This window comes from Globicephala melas, chromosome 15 (genome assembly GCF_963455315.2).
Source record: "Globicephala melas chromosome 15, mGloMel1.2, whole genome shotgun sequence".
NCBI classification, from domain to species: domain Eukaryota; kingdom Metazoa; phylum Chordata; class Mammalia; order Artiodactyla; family Delphinidae; genus Globicephala; species Globicephala melas.
In genome coordinates, this window is record NC_083328.1 from 76,863,024 (window position 1) to 76,882,713 (window position 19,690).

At 40.9% G+C, this 19,690-nt stretch overlaps 1 protein-coding gene across 5 annotated transcripts in view; it reads right to left on the reverse strand.

The window, feature by feature from the left end:
* ZFP64 (ZFP64 zinc finger protein) overlaps positions 1 to 19,690 on the reverse strand; it is a 79,575-nt gene that overhangs the window by 36,595 nt on the left and 23,290 nt on the right. For 3 of the 5 annotated variants that reach the window (XM_030839118.3, XM_030839117.3, XM_060285021.1), the window contains exon 6: positions 13,117 to 14,543. The exons of the other annotated variants lie outside the window; for them this stretch is intronic. In XM_030839118.3, coding sequence (XP_030694978.1) covers positions 13,261 to 14,543 — 1,283 coding nt within the window. In that variant the 3' untranslated portion in view covers positions 13,117 to 13,260. Of the gene's footprint in view, positions 1 to 13,116; positions 14,544 to 19,690 lie in introns of those variants that run through there. 5 annotated transcript variants of the gene reach the window in all.

Sequence of the window (19,690 nt, forward strand, 5' to 3'; positions counted from 1 at the left end):
ACAGAAACGAAGACCCAACACAGCAAAAATAAATAAATAATAATAAAAAAAAAACTGAACAACTAACTACAGGAATTCTTTTACAATTTTATAGCTAGCACTTTTGGAAAAAAATAAAGAGATTGGTTCAAGGAAGAATATTCAAAAGTACTATTTTACTTATAATTTGCAAAACATTTTGACTATCCTAAGAAATCGTGTTTTAAAAATACAAGTACATATCTATATATATGTGTTAAAAAAAAGGTAAATGTGATATATGTATGGATGGATGTGTTTCCTGAGAACTAAGGGATGCCAATACTGGGTCAGAAGAAATTTCGGAGTTCTCCTCTGGTCCACTCTTGGTTTCTTGAGAGCTGGTTATAGGAGGCACAGCAGTTAAATGCTTAGCAAATACCTGGTGTGTAGTAAGTGCTCAATAAACGTTAGTTTGCTAAGAGAACAGAGTAGCTCCTTGGCCAGGCTCCACCTTTGCTACTTATCTGAGAGGAGAGTGTGTCATTTCCCTGCCGTGCCTGACTATTTTCATACTGATCCCTGGGCTAGAATCAACCTTTTTGTCTTTGTCTTCGTGCAAAGATGGATGAATGTGCTCCGCCCATTACTAGATTGCAGTATGGGATTCTGGTAGGATCAGAATCTAGAACAGGATCTTAATCACTGGGTGAGTCCAACCAAATCAACTAGACTAGCTGTGTGACCCAGGGCCAGCTGCTCACCCATTCTGTTGCTCAGCCTAACCAACCCTAAAATTATGACGCTAATAAGAGGTCCTGAACAGCGCTGATGGGGATGTTCAAAGAGTTAATGTGAGTGACACAAAGTAACTGTTCAGTAGGTAGTGGGTATCATGACAAAAATTCACAAATAATTCCAAAAACCTGAATACACGAGTATCTTTAAAACTAGGACAAACAATGGCACCAACCCAAATTTCCATCAATCGATGAATCGATAAATGAAATGTGGTCTATCCACACAATGGAATATTATTTGGCCATAAAAAGGAATGCAGTAGTGATACACGTTACAACCTGGACGTACCTGGATAACATTATGCTAAGTAAAAGAAGTCAGATACAAAAGATCCCATATGGTATGATTCCAATTATGTATTGATAAAATGCCCAGAATAGGCAAACTCACGGAGTCAGAAAGTAGATTAGTGGTTGCCAGGGGCTGGGAAGAGCAGGGATGGAAAGTGACTGCTAACGGGTACAGGGTTTCCTTCTGGAGTGATAAGAATGTTCTGCAATTAGATGCTGGTAATGGGGCTTCCCTGGTGGCGCAGTGGTTGGGAGTTCGCCTGCCGATGCAGGGTATACGGGTTCGTGCCCCGGTCTGGGAGGGTCCCACATGCCGCGGAGCAGCTGGGCCCGTGAGCCATGGCCGCTGAGCCTGCGCGTCCGGAGCCTGTGCTCCGCAACGGGAGAGGCCACAGCGGTGAGAGGCCCGTGTACCGCCAAAAAAAAAATAGATGCTGGTAATGGTTGCACAACTTTATGAATATACTAAAAATTACTAAATTATATTCTTTAGAAGAATATAAGTCTTTTTATGGCATTTGAATTATATCTCAGTATAATTCAATATAAAGCTGTTATAAAAAAACAAACTAGGCAAAACCAAGATAAGTAATTAACTTTCGCCCAACCTGTCTCTTCTCCGTGTAGAATGAAAACTTCTCTTAACATTCCTCATGTCTTGGTTATAATCTCCCCATCCCCAGGGGCTGACATCTCCAATTAGGGGCCCATGGAAGAGCTTTAATTTGTTTTAAAATCAGAAGAAAAAAATTTTAATATAATCCAGTTTAGATTATATTAATCCTTGTGCCCACACAGTTGTAAAATGTAAGTTTCTCTCTCTCTCTCTCTCTCTCTATATATATATATAATTTTCTTCTGTGTGTGTGTGTGTTTAGGAATGGGCAAAAATGCCCCTAGTCCAGGACAGTGGCAGTGGGACCCTGCTGGCTCCCCACAATTCAATACTAAACCACAGCCTTTTCTCAGAGTTTGTTCTCTGGCTTGGGGACTCGTGGGCACCCTCTGTTGCTCTCATGATGCCAGGATGAAGTCGGAAGCACCAAGCTAAATGAGAAAACTAAACCAAAGGAAATGGAATGGGTACTCTTGCCTCTGTTCATTACCCACTAGCCGGACACTCAGCGCTGGGGGAAGGAGGGGTGAGGGAAGGAAGGAGGTAGGGACCTGGGCTCAAAAGCAAAGACCAGTGACCAGCAGAGTGAGCTTGGGCAAGTCACGTGACCTGTTTCTTGCTCTGTTTCCCCATGTCACTGAAAGTGCGGAAGAGCATTTTAAAGCGCGAAGGGTTGGTTTAAGCAAGACTTCACCGTCTCTGCAGGCTGTAGTCATGGGCCTTGCAGTCCCTGCCTGAGATTAGGCAGTCTCGCTGTGGACAGTCTCCTGGGTCAAATCTAGTTCCTCACACAGCCTCTTAAAGACAGGACAGTGTCACAGCAGTAAAGGAAACAGAAGGGCAGGGGAGAGAAGCTATCATCGTTTTTATTCCAGATCGTCAACTGAAATCTTTCCAGAAGATCCAATTCTGGCTGATGAACCGAAGATCAATTTCAGTTGTAAGCATTCAGTTTTTATTGCTCAGAGAATCCTTCTGAAGCCAAGAAAACAAACAAACAAGACCCACCCAAGAAGTATCAATATAGAAACCCTGTTCCAGGACACAACCCTCGAACTCTTGGTTTCCCCAAGAAAACCCATGTAAAACTAGATGCTAGCAGGCTTATGTTTTGACCTCTTAGATCAAGCACTGCAGAATAATGTGGGACACAAAACTGAAATATTTTGGTGTGTATAAGAAGCTCAGAGCAGGGCTTCCCTGGTGGTGCAGTGGTAGAGTGTCCGCCTGCCGACGCAGGGGACACGGGTTCGTGCCCTGGTCCGGGAAGATCCCACATGCCGCGGAGCAGCTGGGCCCGTGAGCCATGGCCGCTGAGCCTGCGCGTCCAGAGCCTGTGCTCCGCAACGGGAGAGGCCACAACAGTGAGAGGCCCGCGTACCGCAAAAAAAAAAAAAAAAAAAAAAAAAAAGCTCAGAGCACAGACAGTAACTCTGAACTCCCCAAATTACAGTGGTAAACTGACGTGCAACAAAACAGGCCTGTAACTCACATCTGGGGGTAGGCGTGGCAGGCACCCCAGCAAGGCCTGCCCAGTCCCACTTAACATTCCAGGGAGATCCAGGGGTGGGTGGGAGTAGAGGGGAAAAGAATTCCGGCAAAGAAGCCCAGATTTAGCAAGTTGGGTGAAGGTCATGACTAGAGAAAGCATGCTGATTAGAACGAGGGCAGGTGATTTGAGTGTTGGCTCTTGGTTTAAATATCACCTAATTGCTGTGTGATCCTGGGTGGATCTCTTACCTTTTCTGAGCCTCTGGTTTTTTACTGTGGTATTTCCCTTATTGTCTGGATCAGAAAAATAGCCAGAGTCCTAGATTTAAATACAGATTCTCAGGTGTCCCACCCAGATGTGCTGTACTGGGATCTCCAAAGCTGGGCTGTAGCTGTGGGCATTTTTAACAAGTTTTTCAGGTGATTCTTAAACCAGGAAAGTTGGGAAATATCTTTTCTGCATAATGTGGGTAATAATAGTAATCCTCCCTCATGGGATGTTGGGAGGATTACATTATTAGGTAGAGCATTTAGCATTGTGTTGGCATATCCTGAGTCAATAAATGTTAGCTTTTTATCACTGAAAATCATTAGTACCATTTATTTAATAAATATTTGTTATGTACCTATTATGTGCAGGGTCCAGGGCAAGGGTTGGCAAACTATGGTCCAATGCACTTGTTCTTATGTGGTCTGCGAGCCAAGAATGGTTTTCACGTTTTTTTTTTAAATGGTTGGAAAAAAACAAAAGAAAAATAATAGTTTGTGCCACTTGGAAATTTTGTGAAGTTCAGATGTCAATATCCATAAATAGAGTTTTATCAGAACACAGCTACACCCACTCCTTTACTATTGTCTCTGGCTACTTTCATGCTGTAATAGCAGAGGTGAAGAGCTGCAATAAAGACCATGTGGCCCACAGAGCTGAAAAATATTGAATATTTTCTACCTGGTCCTTTTTTAAAAAGTAAATAAATAAATAAAATTATTTATTTATTTATTTTTTCTTTATTTTTGGCTGTGTTGGGTCTTCATTGCTGTGCACGGGCCTTCTCTAGTTGCGGCGGGTGGAGGCTACTCTTCGTTGCAGTGAGTGGGCTTCTCATTGCAGTGGCTTCTCTTGTGGCGGAGCACAGGCTCTAGGTGCATGGGCTTCAGTAGTTGTGGCACGTGGGCTCAGCAGTTGTGGCACGTGGGCTCTAGAGCACAGGCTCAGTAGTTGTGGCACACGGGCTTAGTTGCTGCGCGGCATCTACCTGGTCCTTTACCAAAGAAGTTTGCTGAACCCTGCTCCAGGGCAAGGGCCTTCAATTGGGGTTCTTGTATTTGGGGAATATACAAAGATTTCTCAAGAGGTGTATGGGCATGATTGAGGAAATCAATTCTCAGATCCTCAACTTTGATGTGTACTTTTCCCTAAAACTGATCATCTAAGAGTACACCCAGAAGGTGACTCATGGTGCCGAGGTAGAGAAAGTAATTGGTCCATGACTGGGAAAGAAATCCCAGGTGGTTTTCATTTCTTTGCTTTTAACGAAATTGACCCAAATAATTATGATTGATCATTGTATGATTTTCTGGCATTTAACTCAGAAGGAATTAAAATAATTGAGAAGCATTGCTGTAACAATACACTTTCTATGTCTCTATCCTTATTTATGCGAATGAGACTTCTCAGCATTTACCTCAATAAAAAAAGAAAATTGGGACTATAACTGAAAGAGATCTGTATCTCATTCTAGCAGTTGGTAAAAAAAAATTTTTTTTTAATATCATCACAGATATATAAACTGATGAAAAACTAGGCCTATCAAACGCATTAAGATATATTCTTGCTTATTTTAATTATTTATCAAAAATGTGTAATATATTTATGTAGTTTACAACATAACAACAACAAAAAGTTGTTTTGAATGATAATTTGATGTAAAAGAAATGTTTAAAGCTTGGAGCCCTACGGTCAAAGGGAATAAAAAATGTGTTTCAATTTGTAGAACTATAATTTTGTTGCTGAGGAGTGGGATGAAATGAACAACAAAAATGTTTCAAGATTAGTAATGTTTCCCGTTTTCAGTCCCCTCCCTCTGTTCTGGAAATTTCAGAGATTGGTTCTCTCAACCTGACTTGGCTGAGGTGAGAGACCTTCCAACTTTTTTTCCTGGCAACACTACCATTTTGTCTCAACTTTGCTGGTCGTTGGATCTAGGGCATTCAAGAAATGGATCAGATCAGTATCAAACTTCTCATCTCCATGAGAACAGAATTTAAAGATTACTGAAGAGAAAAGAATCCGCTGTGCAAAGGTATCATCCATCTGCTGGGGCAAAAGAAATACCAGCTTATGTGCCCTTTCTAAGGAATATACTCAAGAAATTAATGGAATAAGGATAAACTCAGAGTAAAGATGTGAAATACGGGAAGAAGAGTTTAAGAAATTATGGTGAACAACGAATGTTGTAATCTTTGGTTAAATCTCAGTTGATGTGGTCATTTGGGAATTGGAACATAAGAGACATACTGTAGGGCAAGACTTAACAAAAGCCTGGAAGTAAACTCACAAGCTACCTCAGCAACACCCAGGATTTGGAGAGAGGGGTTGTAGAAAGAGATGTGGCCCAACGGCCTCCTCTTGTGAGGAGGAGACTTCTTAATGAAAGGTTTGGGCCTAGTTGATATTTAAATCTGATATAGCAACAGAGGAATCGATTTAAAAATAATCGCTAGAGTTTAGAAAGTAACTATTAGTAGAATGGAAACATATAAGAACTTTCAAGAACATAGTGAAAAGTTAGAAAAGAAAAAGGAGAAACTTACAAAGTTTAATAAATAAATAAGACAGAAATGAATAATACCAAGTATACGTTACTACGAGAAATGCAAACAGTTTGACTTCTCCAACCAAAGACAAAGACATGCTATTAAAGGAAGATATTAAACCACTGAGTGGGAAAGATAAACCAAGCAAATGTAATAAAATATAAAATAAGACTTGGAATACTGTTATTAAATAAAGTGTAATTTAAGGCCCAAAGCTATTAAATAGAAAGATCAGGCATGTACTAAAGGGTAAAATGTAAAATTGACAAAGAACACACACATAATAGCCACAAACTCACATGCATCAAACAACACATGACAAAGTATAATAAAATGAAACACAGTAATACAAGAAAAGCACGATAAAAAAACACAGCCACAGTAAGAGGCTTAAAAATACTTCTTTCAAAGTTTATCAAGCAGACGAAAACTGAGAGAATCTGAATAACAAAGTCAACATACTTGATTCATAGATCTCCTCAAACGTTTACAAAACTTGGTCATGTACATGGCTATAAAGAAAACTAATAAATTACAAAAAGCGCGTATTTTACAGGTCATATTCTCAGATCAAAACTCATTAATATCAGAAACCAAAAATGAAAATACAGTTTCACAAACTGTAACTACTTGAAAAATAAGACATAAACCTTTATATAACTCTTGGGTTTTATCCCCCTGACTTCCGGAACAAACCAACCAACCCTAAAACTGAAATAACGAAGTATCTAGAAATTTACGAAAGAAGGACACTTCATATAAAAATCTATAGGGATCTGGAAGTCATGAAAATTTCTGAAAGACTTGGAAATAGGCAAAAAAGATTACTGGTTGTCCCGTCATATCCCAGCTCTGGGTTATCTAATCCTATAGCGGTCAATGCCTTTTAGCGTTTTTGAGCTATTTTACAACTTTGTGAGTTACAGAAACATATAATAATGCAAAAAACATATAAGAATGTAAACACACCTTGTGGGTGGAATGCAACTGATGGTTGCCCTGTAGACCCCAACCAGTTTTGCATCTGTCTGTAAGTTTCTTTCAGCATTCCTGATTGCCTGTGTAAGCATACATTGAATTCCCCTTCAAACCTGTTGTAACAACTTACTGATTTCCTCATTAATTAATGAATTAGATAAAATTGCTAACACATGCTCATTTTATATTTGTATGGCAGTCATGATTTAACTTTGAAAAAAATGATCTTTTAACATACGTGAAGTCATACTGGAAAATACAGCTTTAAATGCTTCCCCATTTTTAAAGGCTGAAAATAAGTGAACTTAACACAGGAAATTAGACTAACAAAATAAACTGAAAGAAAAGCAGGGGAAAGAATTAATAAAGATAATGCTGAAATAAAGATACATGCTGAAATGAATAAAATGGAGGAGTAGAGAGAGAATAAATAAAAGCAAAAGCTTTACTTTTACATAAATGACAAAACAGATAAACTCCTGGCAAACTACCTAAGGAGAAGACTGAAAATACAAATAAAACACAACCCACCCCAAACTCCCCTAAAACCACCACCCCCCCAAAAAAGTAACAAGAGCACTGTTAGATCAAAAAAAAAAAAGCCAAAGAGTCTAAAATAATTTTAGGAGAATGTTAAGTGGAATTACAGAGCAAAATGAATGATTTTTTCTTTTGCAAAGTATGTATTACCAAAATTTATCAAGTTGAGACATAAAGTCCAAATAGACCATTAATTACAGAAAAAAATGGAAAGTTTGTTAAGAATGTACAATGAAAAAGGGTATCAGCCCAGAAAAAAAACAGATAATTCCTGAAATAACAAACTATTGCTGGTCACTGAAAAAGGAGGAAAGAGCCTCAATTTATTTTCAGAGAAACATAACCTAAAACAAACAAACAAGCAAAGTCAGAGAACAAAGAAGAAAACCAGCATTCAACTGTACTTACACATACGGTTATAAAAATTTCAAGGAAAATATTAGTAAATGAAATCTAGGAATGTATTAGAAGAATAATCCAACATGACCTAGACGGTTTGTTTCAGGAATGCAAAAGGCTTCAGTACCAGGCTATGTCCTACACTAATTCACATATCAACATATGTAAGTACAAAACCCAAATATTTATGTCAAGAGATAGTTAAGAGATATTTGACAATAATCAGCAACCCACCTTGATAAAAACTCTGAAAATGGGAGAAGAAAATGAATGACTAAGTACTATAAAAACTGCCACCCAAGGAATAGCATATATCATATTAAATTGGGAAATTCTAAAGCCATTCAAGTTAAAATCAGAGATGCAACAGGGATGCCAGCTGTTTCAACATTGTTCGGAGGTTCTGACTAATACAATAGGACAAGACTGCAAAATAAGTAGTATAAGTATTGCAAGGGACGAGAAAAAAACACCTGGGAATGAGGTGACTATACCACAACCATCATGTCATACTTATCAGCGACCAAGAGTTTCTAATAAATACTGTCAATGAATAAAAATTTTTTTCTAAGGTAGTACAATATAGACAAATATACCAAATATAGCTATTCCCTATGCTTGCAACAAATAATTATTTTAACATAAAAAAATCCTATTTACAGTTACAATAGAATTCAAAACAACAAGAAAATACAGGCCCTATTTAATAAGAATAGACTGTATATGAAGAAAACTATATATTACAACAGGCTTTAAATAAAAGTTTTTGGGTGGAAGATTTAACATTTATTTTTTTGGCTGCGCTGTGTGGCACGTGGGATCTTAGTTCCCCAGCCAGGGATCAACCCCGTGCCCGCTGCAGTGGAAGTGTGCAGTCTTAACCACTGGACTGCCAGGGAAGTCCCAGATTTAACAGTTTTTAAAGTCATTCTTTTCATGAGTTCATGTAACCATACAGATATGATTCTAATACAAATCCTCAAAAGGTTTACTTTTTATGGGGGGAGGGTAATGGACAAAATGAAGTTCGTTTAGAAATATGAATATTTAAGAATTGCTAAGAAAATTTTGGAAAATAATAGCTACGGGGAGGCTTTGCAAGTCTAAAAGATACCAAGGATTACCTTGATGCTAATATAGTCAAATGTGTAAGGTTGGCAACCCAGAGAATTATAAGGATCAGTGAGACAGAACAGAGATTCTAGAGATAGAGCCAAGTATATTTGGGAACTTCATCTAAAGGTGAAATTAAGATTTCAGTTCCAAGGAAAATAATATTTTGTTTAACACATGGTCCTGGTTGTAATTGGGCAGCTAAACTCCTATATCATACACACATAAATATGAATTCTGGCTGCAGAAACTGAAAACAAATAATGAAAATATTAAAGAAAAAAACCTCAAGGGAAGGGAGGACTTTCTTAGAAACTACAGGAGCCACAAATAAAGCACTAGAAGAATCTGACTGCATACAAAGTGATTATTTTTACATGGAAATAGCACCATGAGGAAAGTCAAAAGACAAAGGATAGGAGGGGAGAAAACTCAGCACCATTTGACAGACATGGGGTTCACATCCCCAGGTGCCCAGCAACCCAAGGAGAAAAATAAGAGTATGAGTTTAAAGTTCATAGATAAGAAAAATGCAAATAATCAACCAGTCTATGCAGAGGTGTCACAGAGATGCAGATCAAAACACCAGCTCAGGAAACGCACAAAGACCAGATTACCATTTTCACACATCAGACCTACAAAACTTCAAAAGATGGATAGCAAGATTCGTGATAGCTGGAGCCCGCACCACCAGCACCACCAACGAGACTATCGTTTTGAAAAACTCATCTGAATCTATGCAAGTACAAACTACAGAAACTCATTGAAACGCACTCTGGGGACTCTAACCTACAGAAAGAAAAGAAAGCACAACTGAATAAGAGGAACTACGTAGGATGTTTACTGTGGCAGTTTGTAATGGCAAACAAACCCCCAAACAACCGAAATACCCATGAAGATGGAGATGGGTGAATAAAGCATGGTGCTTATAACATGGTAAGTCATAGTCTACCGTTTGCTTAAAGGAAAAGGCATAGCTGTACTGACACACAGTACTGTTAATAAATGGAATAATAAGGGCAAGGTAGAGAGAAATGTACATAGTGTGATACAATTACTATAAAGATAAGGGAAAGCCTTTTCTAGGTTATCTTTTAAGTTGGTATGAACACAGAGACCTTACTTACCTTGGGTGGAATGAGAATAGGCTGAAGATTATTGGCTTGGTTTTTGTACAATTCTCTATATAGTTTATCACAAGGAACAAGTTTTGCTGTTGTAGTTTGTTAAAAAAATCCAAATACGCATGTGTGTGTATATGCATTATACGTATCTATGGAGGGCAGCAGTTCCGTGGAGATATAATGATATAAAGAGAAATATAGTATATAAAAAGAAAATAGTATGCTCAATTCAACCCCAACTCTGTAACTGGAGTAGAAAACATACATATGGGACTCCCCTGGTGGTCCAGTGGTAAAGAATTCACCTTCCAATGCAGGGGACGCGGGTTCAATCCCTGGTGGGAGAACTAAGATCCCACACGCCGTGGGGCAACTGAGCCTGTGTGCCACGACTACTGAGCTCGCACGCCTCAATGAGAGAGCCCGTGTGCCACAACTAGAGAGAGAAAACCTGCACGCCACAACTAGAGAGAAGCCTGCATGTCACAACTAGAAGGAAGCCCACGTGCCACAACAAAGAGCCCGCAGCACAATGAAAGATCCCACATGCCGCAACTAAGACCTGATGCAGCCATAAATAAATAAATAAAATAAATTTAAAAAATAGAAAACATACACAAGCATAGAAAAAAAAGATTAGAAGGAAGTCCATTAAAATGGTCACAATTTTTACACCTGGATAGTAAAATTATTAGTGACTTTTAAATTTTTCTTAATATACATACAGATGGTCCCCAACTTACGATGGCTCAACTTAACAATTTTTTGACTTTACGATGGTACAAAAGCAATACACATTCAATAGAATCATACTTCGAATTCTGATCTTTTCCTGGGCTAGCGCTATGTGGTCTGATTCTTTCTCCCGATGCTGGGCAGTGGCAGTGAGTCGGCCATGGGATCACGAAGGTGAACAACTGATACACTTACAATCATTCTGTACCCCTCCAATCTGTGTTTTTCACTTTCTGTATTCATTAAATTACATGACCTATTCAATATTCTCTTCTGAAATAGGCAGATTTTGCCCAACTGTTGGCTAATGTAAATGTTCTGAGCACATTTAAGGTAGGTGAGGCTAAGCTATGATGCTTGGTAGGTTAGCTGTATTAAATGCATTTTCAACTTAATGATATTTTCAGCTTACAATGGGTTTATCAGGACATAACCCGTTCGTACGTCGAGGAAGATCCATAACGTGTTTCCCATATTTTTTATCTTGAATACACATTACATTTATAATCAGGAAAAAAATCATTTAAAAGTTGAAACTAGGGGCACACTGGGAAAAAAGATGTAGAACACAGGTTCATGACAATAGAAGTTTCCCAGGTAAAATCCAATGGCTGAATAGTTTCCTAAGGCACTGCAAGCAGTAATTCTAAAGCGATAAAATACTAACAGAGTAAGCTGCAAGCTTGTTTGATTTCTTACCAAACCATAGTTATGACGCATTATCATCACTGCTGATACAAAAATCATTTCTGGCGAAGAAGGATCAAAAATAAAAAGAAAGAAGACAAAGCCCAGCTTGAGGATATATATATATGTATGTGTTTTCTTTTTTTTCTTGGCCACGCTGTGCAGCATGTGGGATCTTAGTTCCCCGACCACGGATGGAACCCGCGTCCCCTGCACTGGAAGCACCGCGTCTTAACCACTGGATCACTGGGGAAGTCCCTGTATGTGTATCCTAAGGGATGCTGACTTTCTATTTCCAACAGGCGATTCTCAAGGTTTTCAGCATCACCATTTTCCATATTTCCTTAGTTTGTTATTACAAAAAAAAGGGGGGGAGGGAATAATATCTTTATGTAAAAGTGAATTGATATGCATGAGAATTTTAATAAGTTTGTGTGTTAGGGCATAAAATTAAAATGTTGATTACTCTGGTAAAAATGTATCTAAAGTGTTCTCACATTTTAAATATGCTTCTCTCACAAGAGTAACCTCCCCTCCTCACCAATCCTTGCTCATGCTCTGTGACAGCATGTTTCATTTATACAGTGTTTATTAAGAGCCCACCCTGAGTTGAAGATAATGCTAGAAGCTGGAAATCAGAGATGAAGACCCAAATTCAGGTCTTTGGATCCAAGCACGTGTAATTTGAGATCGCTCTCTGGCGCCATCTACTGATTACACAGCATTTCAATTCAAAACAGACAAATTTGAAATTTCCCTCTCGTCAGTACAGCCCATGCTTTGGACCTAGGTGCTTTTCCAATCCCTCTCATCTGATCCCTGGGACTGCACGTATCTTACTATCTAAAACAATGCCATCCTAGAAAACTGTCCTAAAGGTTAATATTATAATTAACCTAAACTAAAGGTTAATTATATCGGCATCTAAACAGAAACGTCAGGTTTGTCACTGAAGTTTCAAAATAAAAATGATCGTTGGGTCACTTTAGGCACCACACATATTTGACTGTGAAGAAGGTAAGGCATTTATATACTATTTATGAGAGAGGACTAAGAAGCTTTGCTTCTTCAAGTTCTCTTTAATTATATAATTCAAACCCCAATAACCCAAATCATACTGTGACTCTGAAGAATCACTAACATTTGTTATGTTTTAATGATGTATCAATTTATTAGGAAACCATTCCTTTTTTCCCCTCATTTACGCTAAACTTTTTTCTTTTTGATCAAAAATCCATGTAACATTATGTAGAAAATGGTCCTTCACGCCGATAGATTTGTATCCATGTATTAAAACACTATTCCCCCAAACATTGGGGGTATTTCAGAATGGGGTCTTAAGAGAGGCTTAGAAGCACCATCTACTACACAAATGTAATGAGGTGGAAAAAACCTTTATTAGAGTTTGCAAATCAAGTTGGAAGCAAACAAATGTATTCACTACTCAATTCATTTCATTCCAACCCCTAATCGGGATCATCTTGGTAGTATTTCAGATTCTACAGCACTGAGAACACCGCGATCCAGAGGTCTCACAACTATCGCAGCATAAAAAAATTTCAGTAAGCAGTATAAAATTACCATTTATTATGGGGGTGGGGTGTTTTCACAACAATCCTTAAAAACATTAAGGGCAAACCTCTCACAGAATTCCATTTCTGACTTCTTTTTTGGTCACTCCTTTTTCCCCCTTTCTTTTGTTTTATAAGCACTAGTCTGGTATGGAATCCGCCGGACAGAGCAAAGCTGGGTGGGCGCCTCCTTGGATGATGGAGTAAGTCTGCTTGGGTAGTTCTTGCTGAGAGGTGGTGGAGAATATGGGCGGAGCCGTGGTGGCCACGGCGATGTTCTGGCCTCCGTCGCTGACCACAGTCACTTCAGCGGTCCCCTCCTGAATCAGAGCGTTCAGGCCTTCGAAGTCAGTGCAAGTAATGCCCGAACTGGTGATGAAAGTCTGGTTGCCAGAGCCTTCCTGGGGGCCGCCCGGGGCCGTGGGGATGAGGGTCTGGTGCAAAGTGCCTCCGTCCGTCTGGTCGTGAGTGGTCAGCAGGACAGCCGGCTGGGGCATCGCCGCCGCCTCGCTCGGACACCCCGAGGAATGAGGAGGGGCGATCAGATTGACCTGGCGTAAGATCTGCAGCCGGCTGTTCCCGGGCAGTTCCTCTGGGTTCTGCGCCACCAAGGCGGGCTGTACGATGTTCACTGCGGCCGCCGCAGCCTGGACGATGGTGTTTGCCTGGGGCACCTGATGGCCAACGATGATTTTGACTCTGCCCTCGCTGAACGGGGGCACTTGGCTGGGCTGGAGGGGCACCTGGAGGTGCCCCACAGTGAGGGGCGCGGCGGGCTGCTTGCTGGGGTCGATCTGAAACTGCAGGACGGTCACATCCGAGCTCTTATTCTCATTGTACTCACTGTGCTGCCGCTTGTGGCTGCGGAGCGAGTCCTCGCGCATGAAGGAGGCATCGCACCGATCACAGTGGAAAGTCTTCTTGGCGTCCAGCTTGGCCACCTGGCGGCTGCTCTGCCGGCCCGTGTCTTTCCTCTCCGAGGCCTCGGTCTTGACAACGTCGCCGTGGAACTTCTTCACGTGCTTGCTCAGGTTGCTGGGCTGCTTGGTGTCGAAGCTGCAGTAGCTGCACTTGAAGGGGCGGTCGGTGCAGTGGATGCGCTCGTGGATGCGCAGGGCGGCCTTGCTGGAACAGGAGTAGCTGCACTCGGAACATTTCTCGGGGTGCTCGGTCTGGTGCACCCGGCTGTGCTTGCGGAGTGTGGCCTTGCTGTCCCCCAGGAAGTCGCAATGCGGACACTTGAAGTTGTTCCCGCTGTGCTTGATGCGGATGTGCGACTTGAGGTTCCCCTTCATGGTGCAGCGGACATTGCAGAACTCGCACTTGAAAGGCTTCTCCCCCGAGTGCACGCGCATGTGCCTTTTCAAGTCCGAGCTGATTTTGAACTTGGCGCTACAGAGCCAGCACTGGAAGGGGGCGTCCCCTGTCAACACAAGGTGAGTTTCGATAAGAACAGGCAGGCAACAACCATAGCGGATCCCCCCGAAGCACACACCAGAAAATCGCTTATACCAAGGCAGGCGGGTGGAGACCTTCTAACTGCAGCTCCTAGCAGCCCCTGGGAGAAAAAAAAAGAGGGGTCGGGGGCTTCTCTCCTTTTCCCAAACTTAAACCACCACCACCAATTATAACACCCAGAAGAAAAACGGAGATTGAAAATCAAGCTATTTAACTGTCCCCAGTAAAAAAAAATAAGATTTGCGAATACACTTAGTATATCCTTGAAAACAATCAAGCTATCGTTCCTACGGTTATTGTGTTCACTCTGCTAGGGAACCATTCACAGTTGCATAATTTTGCATAATCCGTTGATTTTGGTTGAGTTACATGTTGTAACAGATTCAAGGGCACATTTTCAAATCAGTCAGCTCCATGCTCACTCATCAGAATATTCTTTTTACAATGATTGAAACGCCCAGCTTACACTTCATGCAGATTTTTATTAATAAAGACGTGTTTATTGCGCACAATTTATTTATCCCACATTGCCAGCTGCGTTCTTTACTTGTGAAGTTACAAAATCCAGCTGCTTGATTTTTTTTTTTTTTAATTCATGTTCGGTGAAAGATGAACAGGAAAAGCGAAATTGCAACATCTGAAAGGACATGATATTCCAAGTTTATTTCCTCAGTGAACGCTAAGTCCCAATCATCTGATAATTCAAGCAAATTGGTGACCCCGCCCATTGCAATATTGTTTAAGCAAGCGAAACAACAGCAGCTAAGGTTCTTCGGTGGCTTCCCGGACGGCAGGCGCCCTGCTGAGCATTCCACAAGAATGGTCTCACTTGATGATCCCGACATTCCCATGAGGTGGGTACTATTATCAATATTATTCCCAACACTACTGTACAAATGAGGAGGCTGAGGCCTGGAGCGACTCTATCACTTGTTTCCAGTCACTCGGTAGTACATGGCAGAGCTTGGATTCCAACCCAGGCTGATTCCAAAGCGGGTATTCTTTTTTTTTTTTTCTTTGTAATTAAAAGACTTTACTTTTTTAGAGCAGTTTTAGGTTTGGGGAGATTATACAGAAAGTAAAGAGTTCCCATATGCTCGCTCCTTCTCTCCCCTGCACGTCGTTTCCCTATTATTAACATTTTGCATTAATGCAGTACATTTGTTACAACTGATGAACCAATATTAATAGATTATTATTAACTAAACTCCAGTTGACATGTGGATTTACTCTGTTTTGTATATTTCTATGGGTTTCAACAAATGTATACTATTACATATCTACCATTACAGTAGCATACAGGATAGTGTCACTTCTCTAAAGATGCCCTGTGCTACACCTATTCACCCCTAACCCCGCTCCCGGAACCCCTGAAATCTCTGATATTTTTAATTGTCTCCATAGTGCTACCGTTTCCAGAATGTCACATATTGGTTAACATCTTAGAGTATGTAGCCAAAGCTGGTATTCTTGGATGCTAGGTGATTATCTGTACATATGACCAATGTTTGCTTTCTTACCATAAGCTCAAAAGAGTGGGATTGTGTTCTGGCTTTTTGGTATAAGACCTATAACATCACAATGAGCTGTTTAATAAATGCAATTAATGATGGAGCAAATTAAACAAGCTTCGAGAAAAGGAAGAAGCCCCAAACTAAACAACGCTTTGCATGACTAAATGCCACTGAGATCATTCACGTGAAACCTTAGAACAAGGAATGGTAAGCTATACACAGTGAGCCAAATCTAGCCCACAGCCTGTTTTTGTAAATAAAGTTTTATTGTAACACAGCCATGTCCATTTGTTGTGTGTTGTTTCTGGTTGCTTTCATGCTACAACTGGCAGAGGTGAGTAAACTGTGATAGACACTGTATGGCCCGCTAAGCCTAAAGTATATTTACTATCTGGCTCTTTAGAGAAAAAGTTGGCTGACTTCTGTCTTAGAATGTTGCTCTCAACCTTTTTTATGCCACGGACCCCTTTCTGGCGGTTTAGTGAAACCCATGCACGCTTTCTGGGGGTAATGTTTAAATGCACAAAGTAAACTAAAATAAAAATCAAAAGGAATACAAAACACACTAATTATACTGAAAATTATTAAATAATTAAATTGTGATTGGGCAATGCGTGTGCATTAAGTAACGAGCTCTAGCGGTGGGTCTAGTGACAACACCAATTTCTAAACAGAGAAGAGTGTAAACGATGTTTTGATCTATCAAAAACACATTATAAAAAGATCTGTGATTTCTACTGGCGACAAGTTCACATGCACTGTAACCAGACTGGATGCCTATTTTCATAACTGAAGGACACATCACATTTCAGTAAGATGAGTGAAAATGGAGATGTAATTTTTTTCCTCATCCAAGTTCAGGGCCCTCCTAAATTCTACTCATGGATCCCTGGGTGGAGGTGTCTGTGGACTCAGAGGAAGAATCACTGCTCTAGAATGTTCTGCTAGGTCTTCAGTTACATCACTGCCCAAATTAGTGACGATCTGTTTGCCTTTTTTTTTTTTTTTTTAAAAGCAATTTAGCAGAGGTCAAACCCAGAAAAACCAGATAACCAGATCTCACAGCTGAGTCGCAGAGCTTAACAACACTTTTTGACGTGAAGGCAAAGGGTTTAAATCTTTTCATCATCATTATCTTCTTCTTTTTCCTTTTCACCATAGATTTATTTCTTAAATGAGGCAGACTGGTCAGTACCAGTGCCACCGGACCATAAGCTCCCCAAAGCTAATGACTACGTTCATTCCTGCCCACTACCTGACCCTCGCAGTGTCTGGTACCTGGTGAGGACTTAATGAATGTTGCTCTGTGAACAAGCAACTGATATATTTAAGCTGACAGATCTCTTGAGTTTAGGTTGCCACCGAGACAATATAGTCGATCAAAGCGATGGAAGGGTAAAGACAAAATCCTATTAATTTTACAATTTGTAAAATTTTACAAGTGCCACAGATTCATAAAAGGGAAATGAACATTCCATGGAGATACTGCATAAATGGCATACATTTAAATTTTTAGAAAATATACTTTTTCTAGACCAACTTAAAGATGCTATTATAAATGAAATGGTTAAGTTTACCCTCCTAAGTTAAGATGATTCTGAACAACTTCCCTAACTGAATCCTTCAGTGCCTCTAACTGAGGCTGAGGAGATTTCTGAAGAAAATCAGATGGGCGCCAGTTATGCCAATGTCTCAACTTGCTGTAGCAGATTAATGTCCCCAGACCTCCCCACCTCCTATCGCTCCCTGTAGCCATGGCCTCTGCCATGTATGTGATTATGCATGCTCTCCCGACAGGGACAGGATGACTTGCCACGACCCCTCATAAAATAGGCTCTATCACGTCATTGGATTTGCCTGATGGTATGTTAACTAGACTTGATACAAGTAATGGCTTGAATGGGTTTGTGAATCGGGGTTTGCTCGCTTGTACCTCTGTCATCCATCGCCAGGAGAAGGTCAATCCTGTCCTACCCGCTGATCCCAGGAGGAGGACGACAGACGTGGAGCACAGCTGGATTGTTGCAGCCAAGGCCAGTGGACAGCCAGCCCACAGCCAGCAGATTCTGAGATTTGTAAGTGAGCCCAGCAAAGACCAGCAGAGTTGCCCAGATGACACCCAGCTGATCCCCAAACATGAACAGAGAAGGCATGTTGTTGTATCCACTGAGGTTCTGTGGGGTTTTTTGTTATACTGCATTATTGTGACAACAGATAACTGATATACATATTGGCATCGAGAAACAGAGCGCTGCCGTAACAGAAAACTAAAATATGTAGCTTTGGGTTTGGGGGGCAGGTAAAGGCTGGAGGAGCGGCAGTGCACATTTCACGGCAAGCATTTGGGAAAACTGTCACCTGTCGCAACTCAGAAGACAGAAAAATGTACCCACTGAATTCTGAACTTCAGCAAAGAGATTCATTAGTTCTAAGCAGAACAGTGAAAGTGTCTTACAAGCTGCATATGATAAGGTCCCACAAGAAAGAGACAAATTCCAAAAAGAACTGGCCATTTTCAAAATGGAATTTAGCGAGAATACAGAAAATCAAAGATGTGCTGGGTTAGATGAAGTTTCCCATCTTCAACCAGCAAAAGATTTTCAAAGTACGACAAAAGCCTGGGAACAAAGATCATATCCAGGGAACTGATCGCAGAGGGAAGAACGAATGAGAAATGAAGGGTGTAAGCACAAGGTTCTTTGTCAAAATCTCCAAAAGAATAAAGTTGGTGCCAAGTAAGTCCTCTCAGCTGGACACGGATTCCTAAACGTCGCACCGGCTTCAACCTACAGAACATTATTTGCCGAAAGTGCCTATAATTGAGTTTAGAGGAAAGGCAAGTCTCCAGAAGAATTATGGGTGTGGCTTTTGGCACACAGATACACAGGAAACTCACAACGTTTTTAAGATAGCTCTATCAGCAAAGCTGTCGGTCTAGACTAAAATAAAACCTAAAAAGATCCCAACTTTCGGTAGGCAGGAGGCAGGCTGAGAAAGGTTCTCAAAGGCACATTTTCCACTCCTTTTCAGAAGTGGTTAAGGGAGGTGATGAAAGGCTGCTCCAGGGAGCAGAGTCAAAAAGCACACGGTCGAGTCAACGCCTAATCAAGAAACATTCCCTGTTCCCAGAGTGGGGGGACCTGGAAACACCTGCCCAGAGGGATTTCAGAAATCTGTGCACCAGTGACTGCCAAGCGCCTCCTGTTCTTCCCCTTTGGAACAGGAGGAATATCATAAGTATCCTGGCTGCGTTTCACCGCTGCATGCTGGGAGCGTGGGGACAGACAGCTTTGTCTTTTTATTGCAGAAGGCTCTAGGTCAAGAGAAGCCATATCTATACCTGATGGAGACTGCAAGTTCCTGATCCTATGATTGGCTAGACTTGTGTGGGTTTTGGGAGGCCATGAATGCATCTGCATGTCAGAGAGATGTGAATGATGGTGGGGTGAACTGGTGAATGATGGTTGGTGCAAAAATGGCCTTTGCCATGTAACCCTGGGATGACCTTCCACTGTGGGTGAGTTCAGCCCCACCCGTTGACACCAGGCCCAACCATTTAACTTACTTTAGCCAATGGGATGCAAGCAGAGGCTTGAAA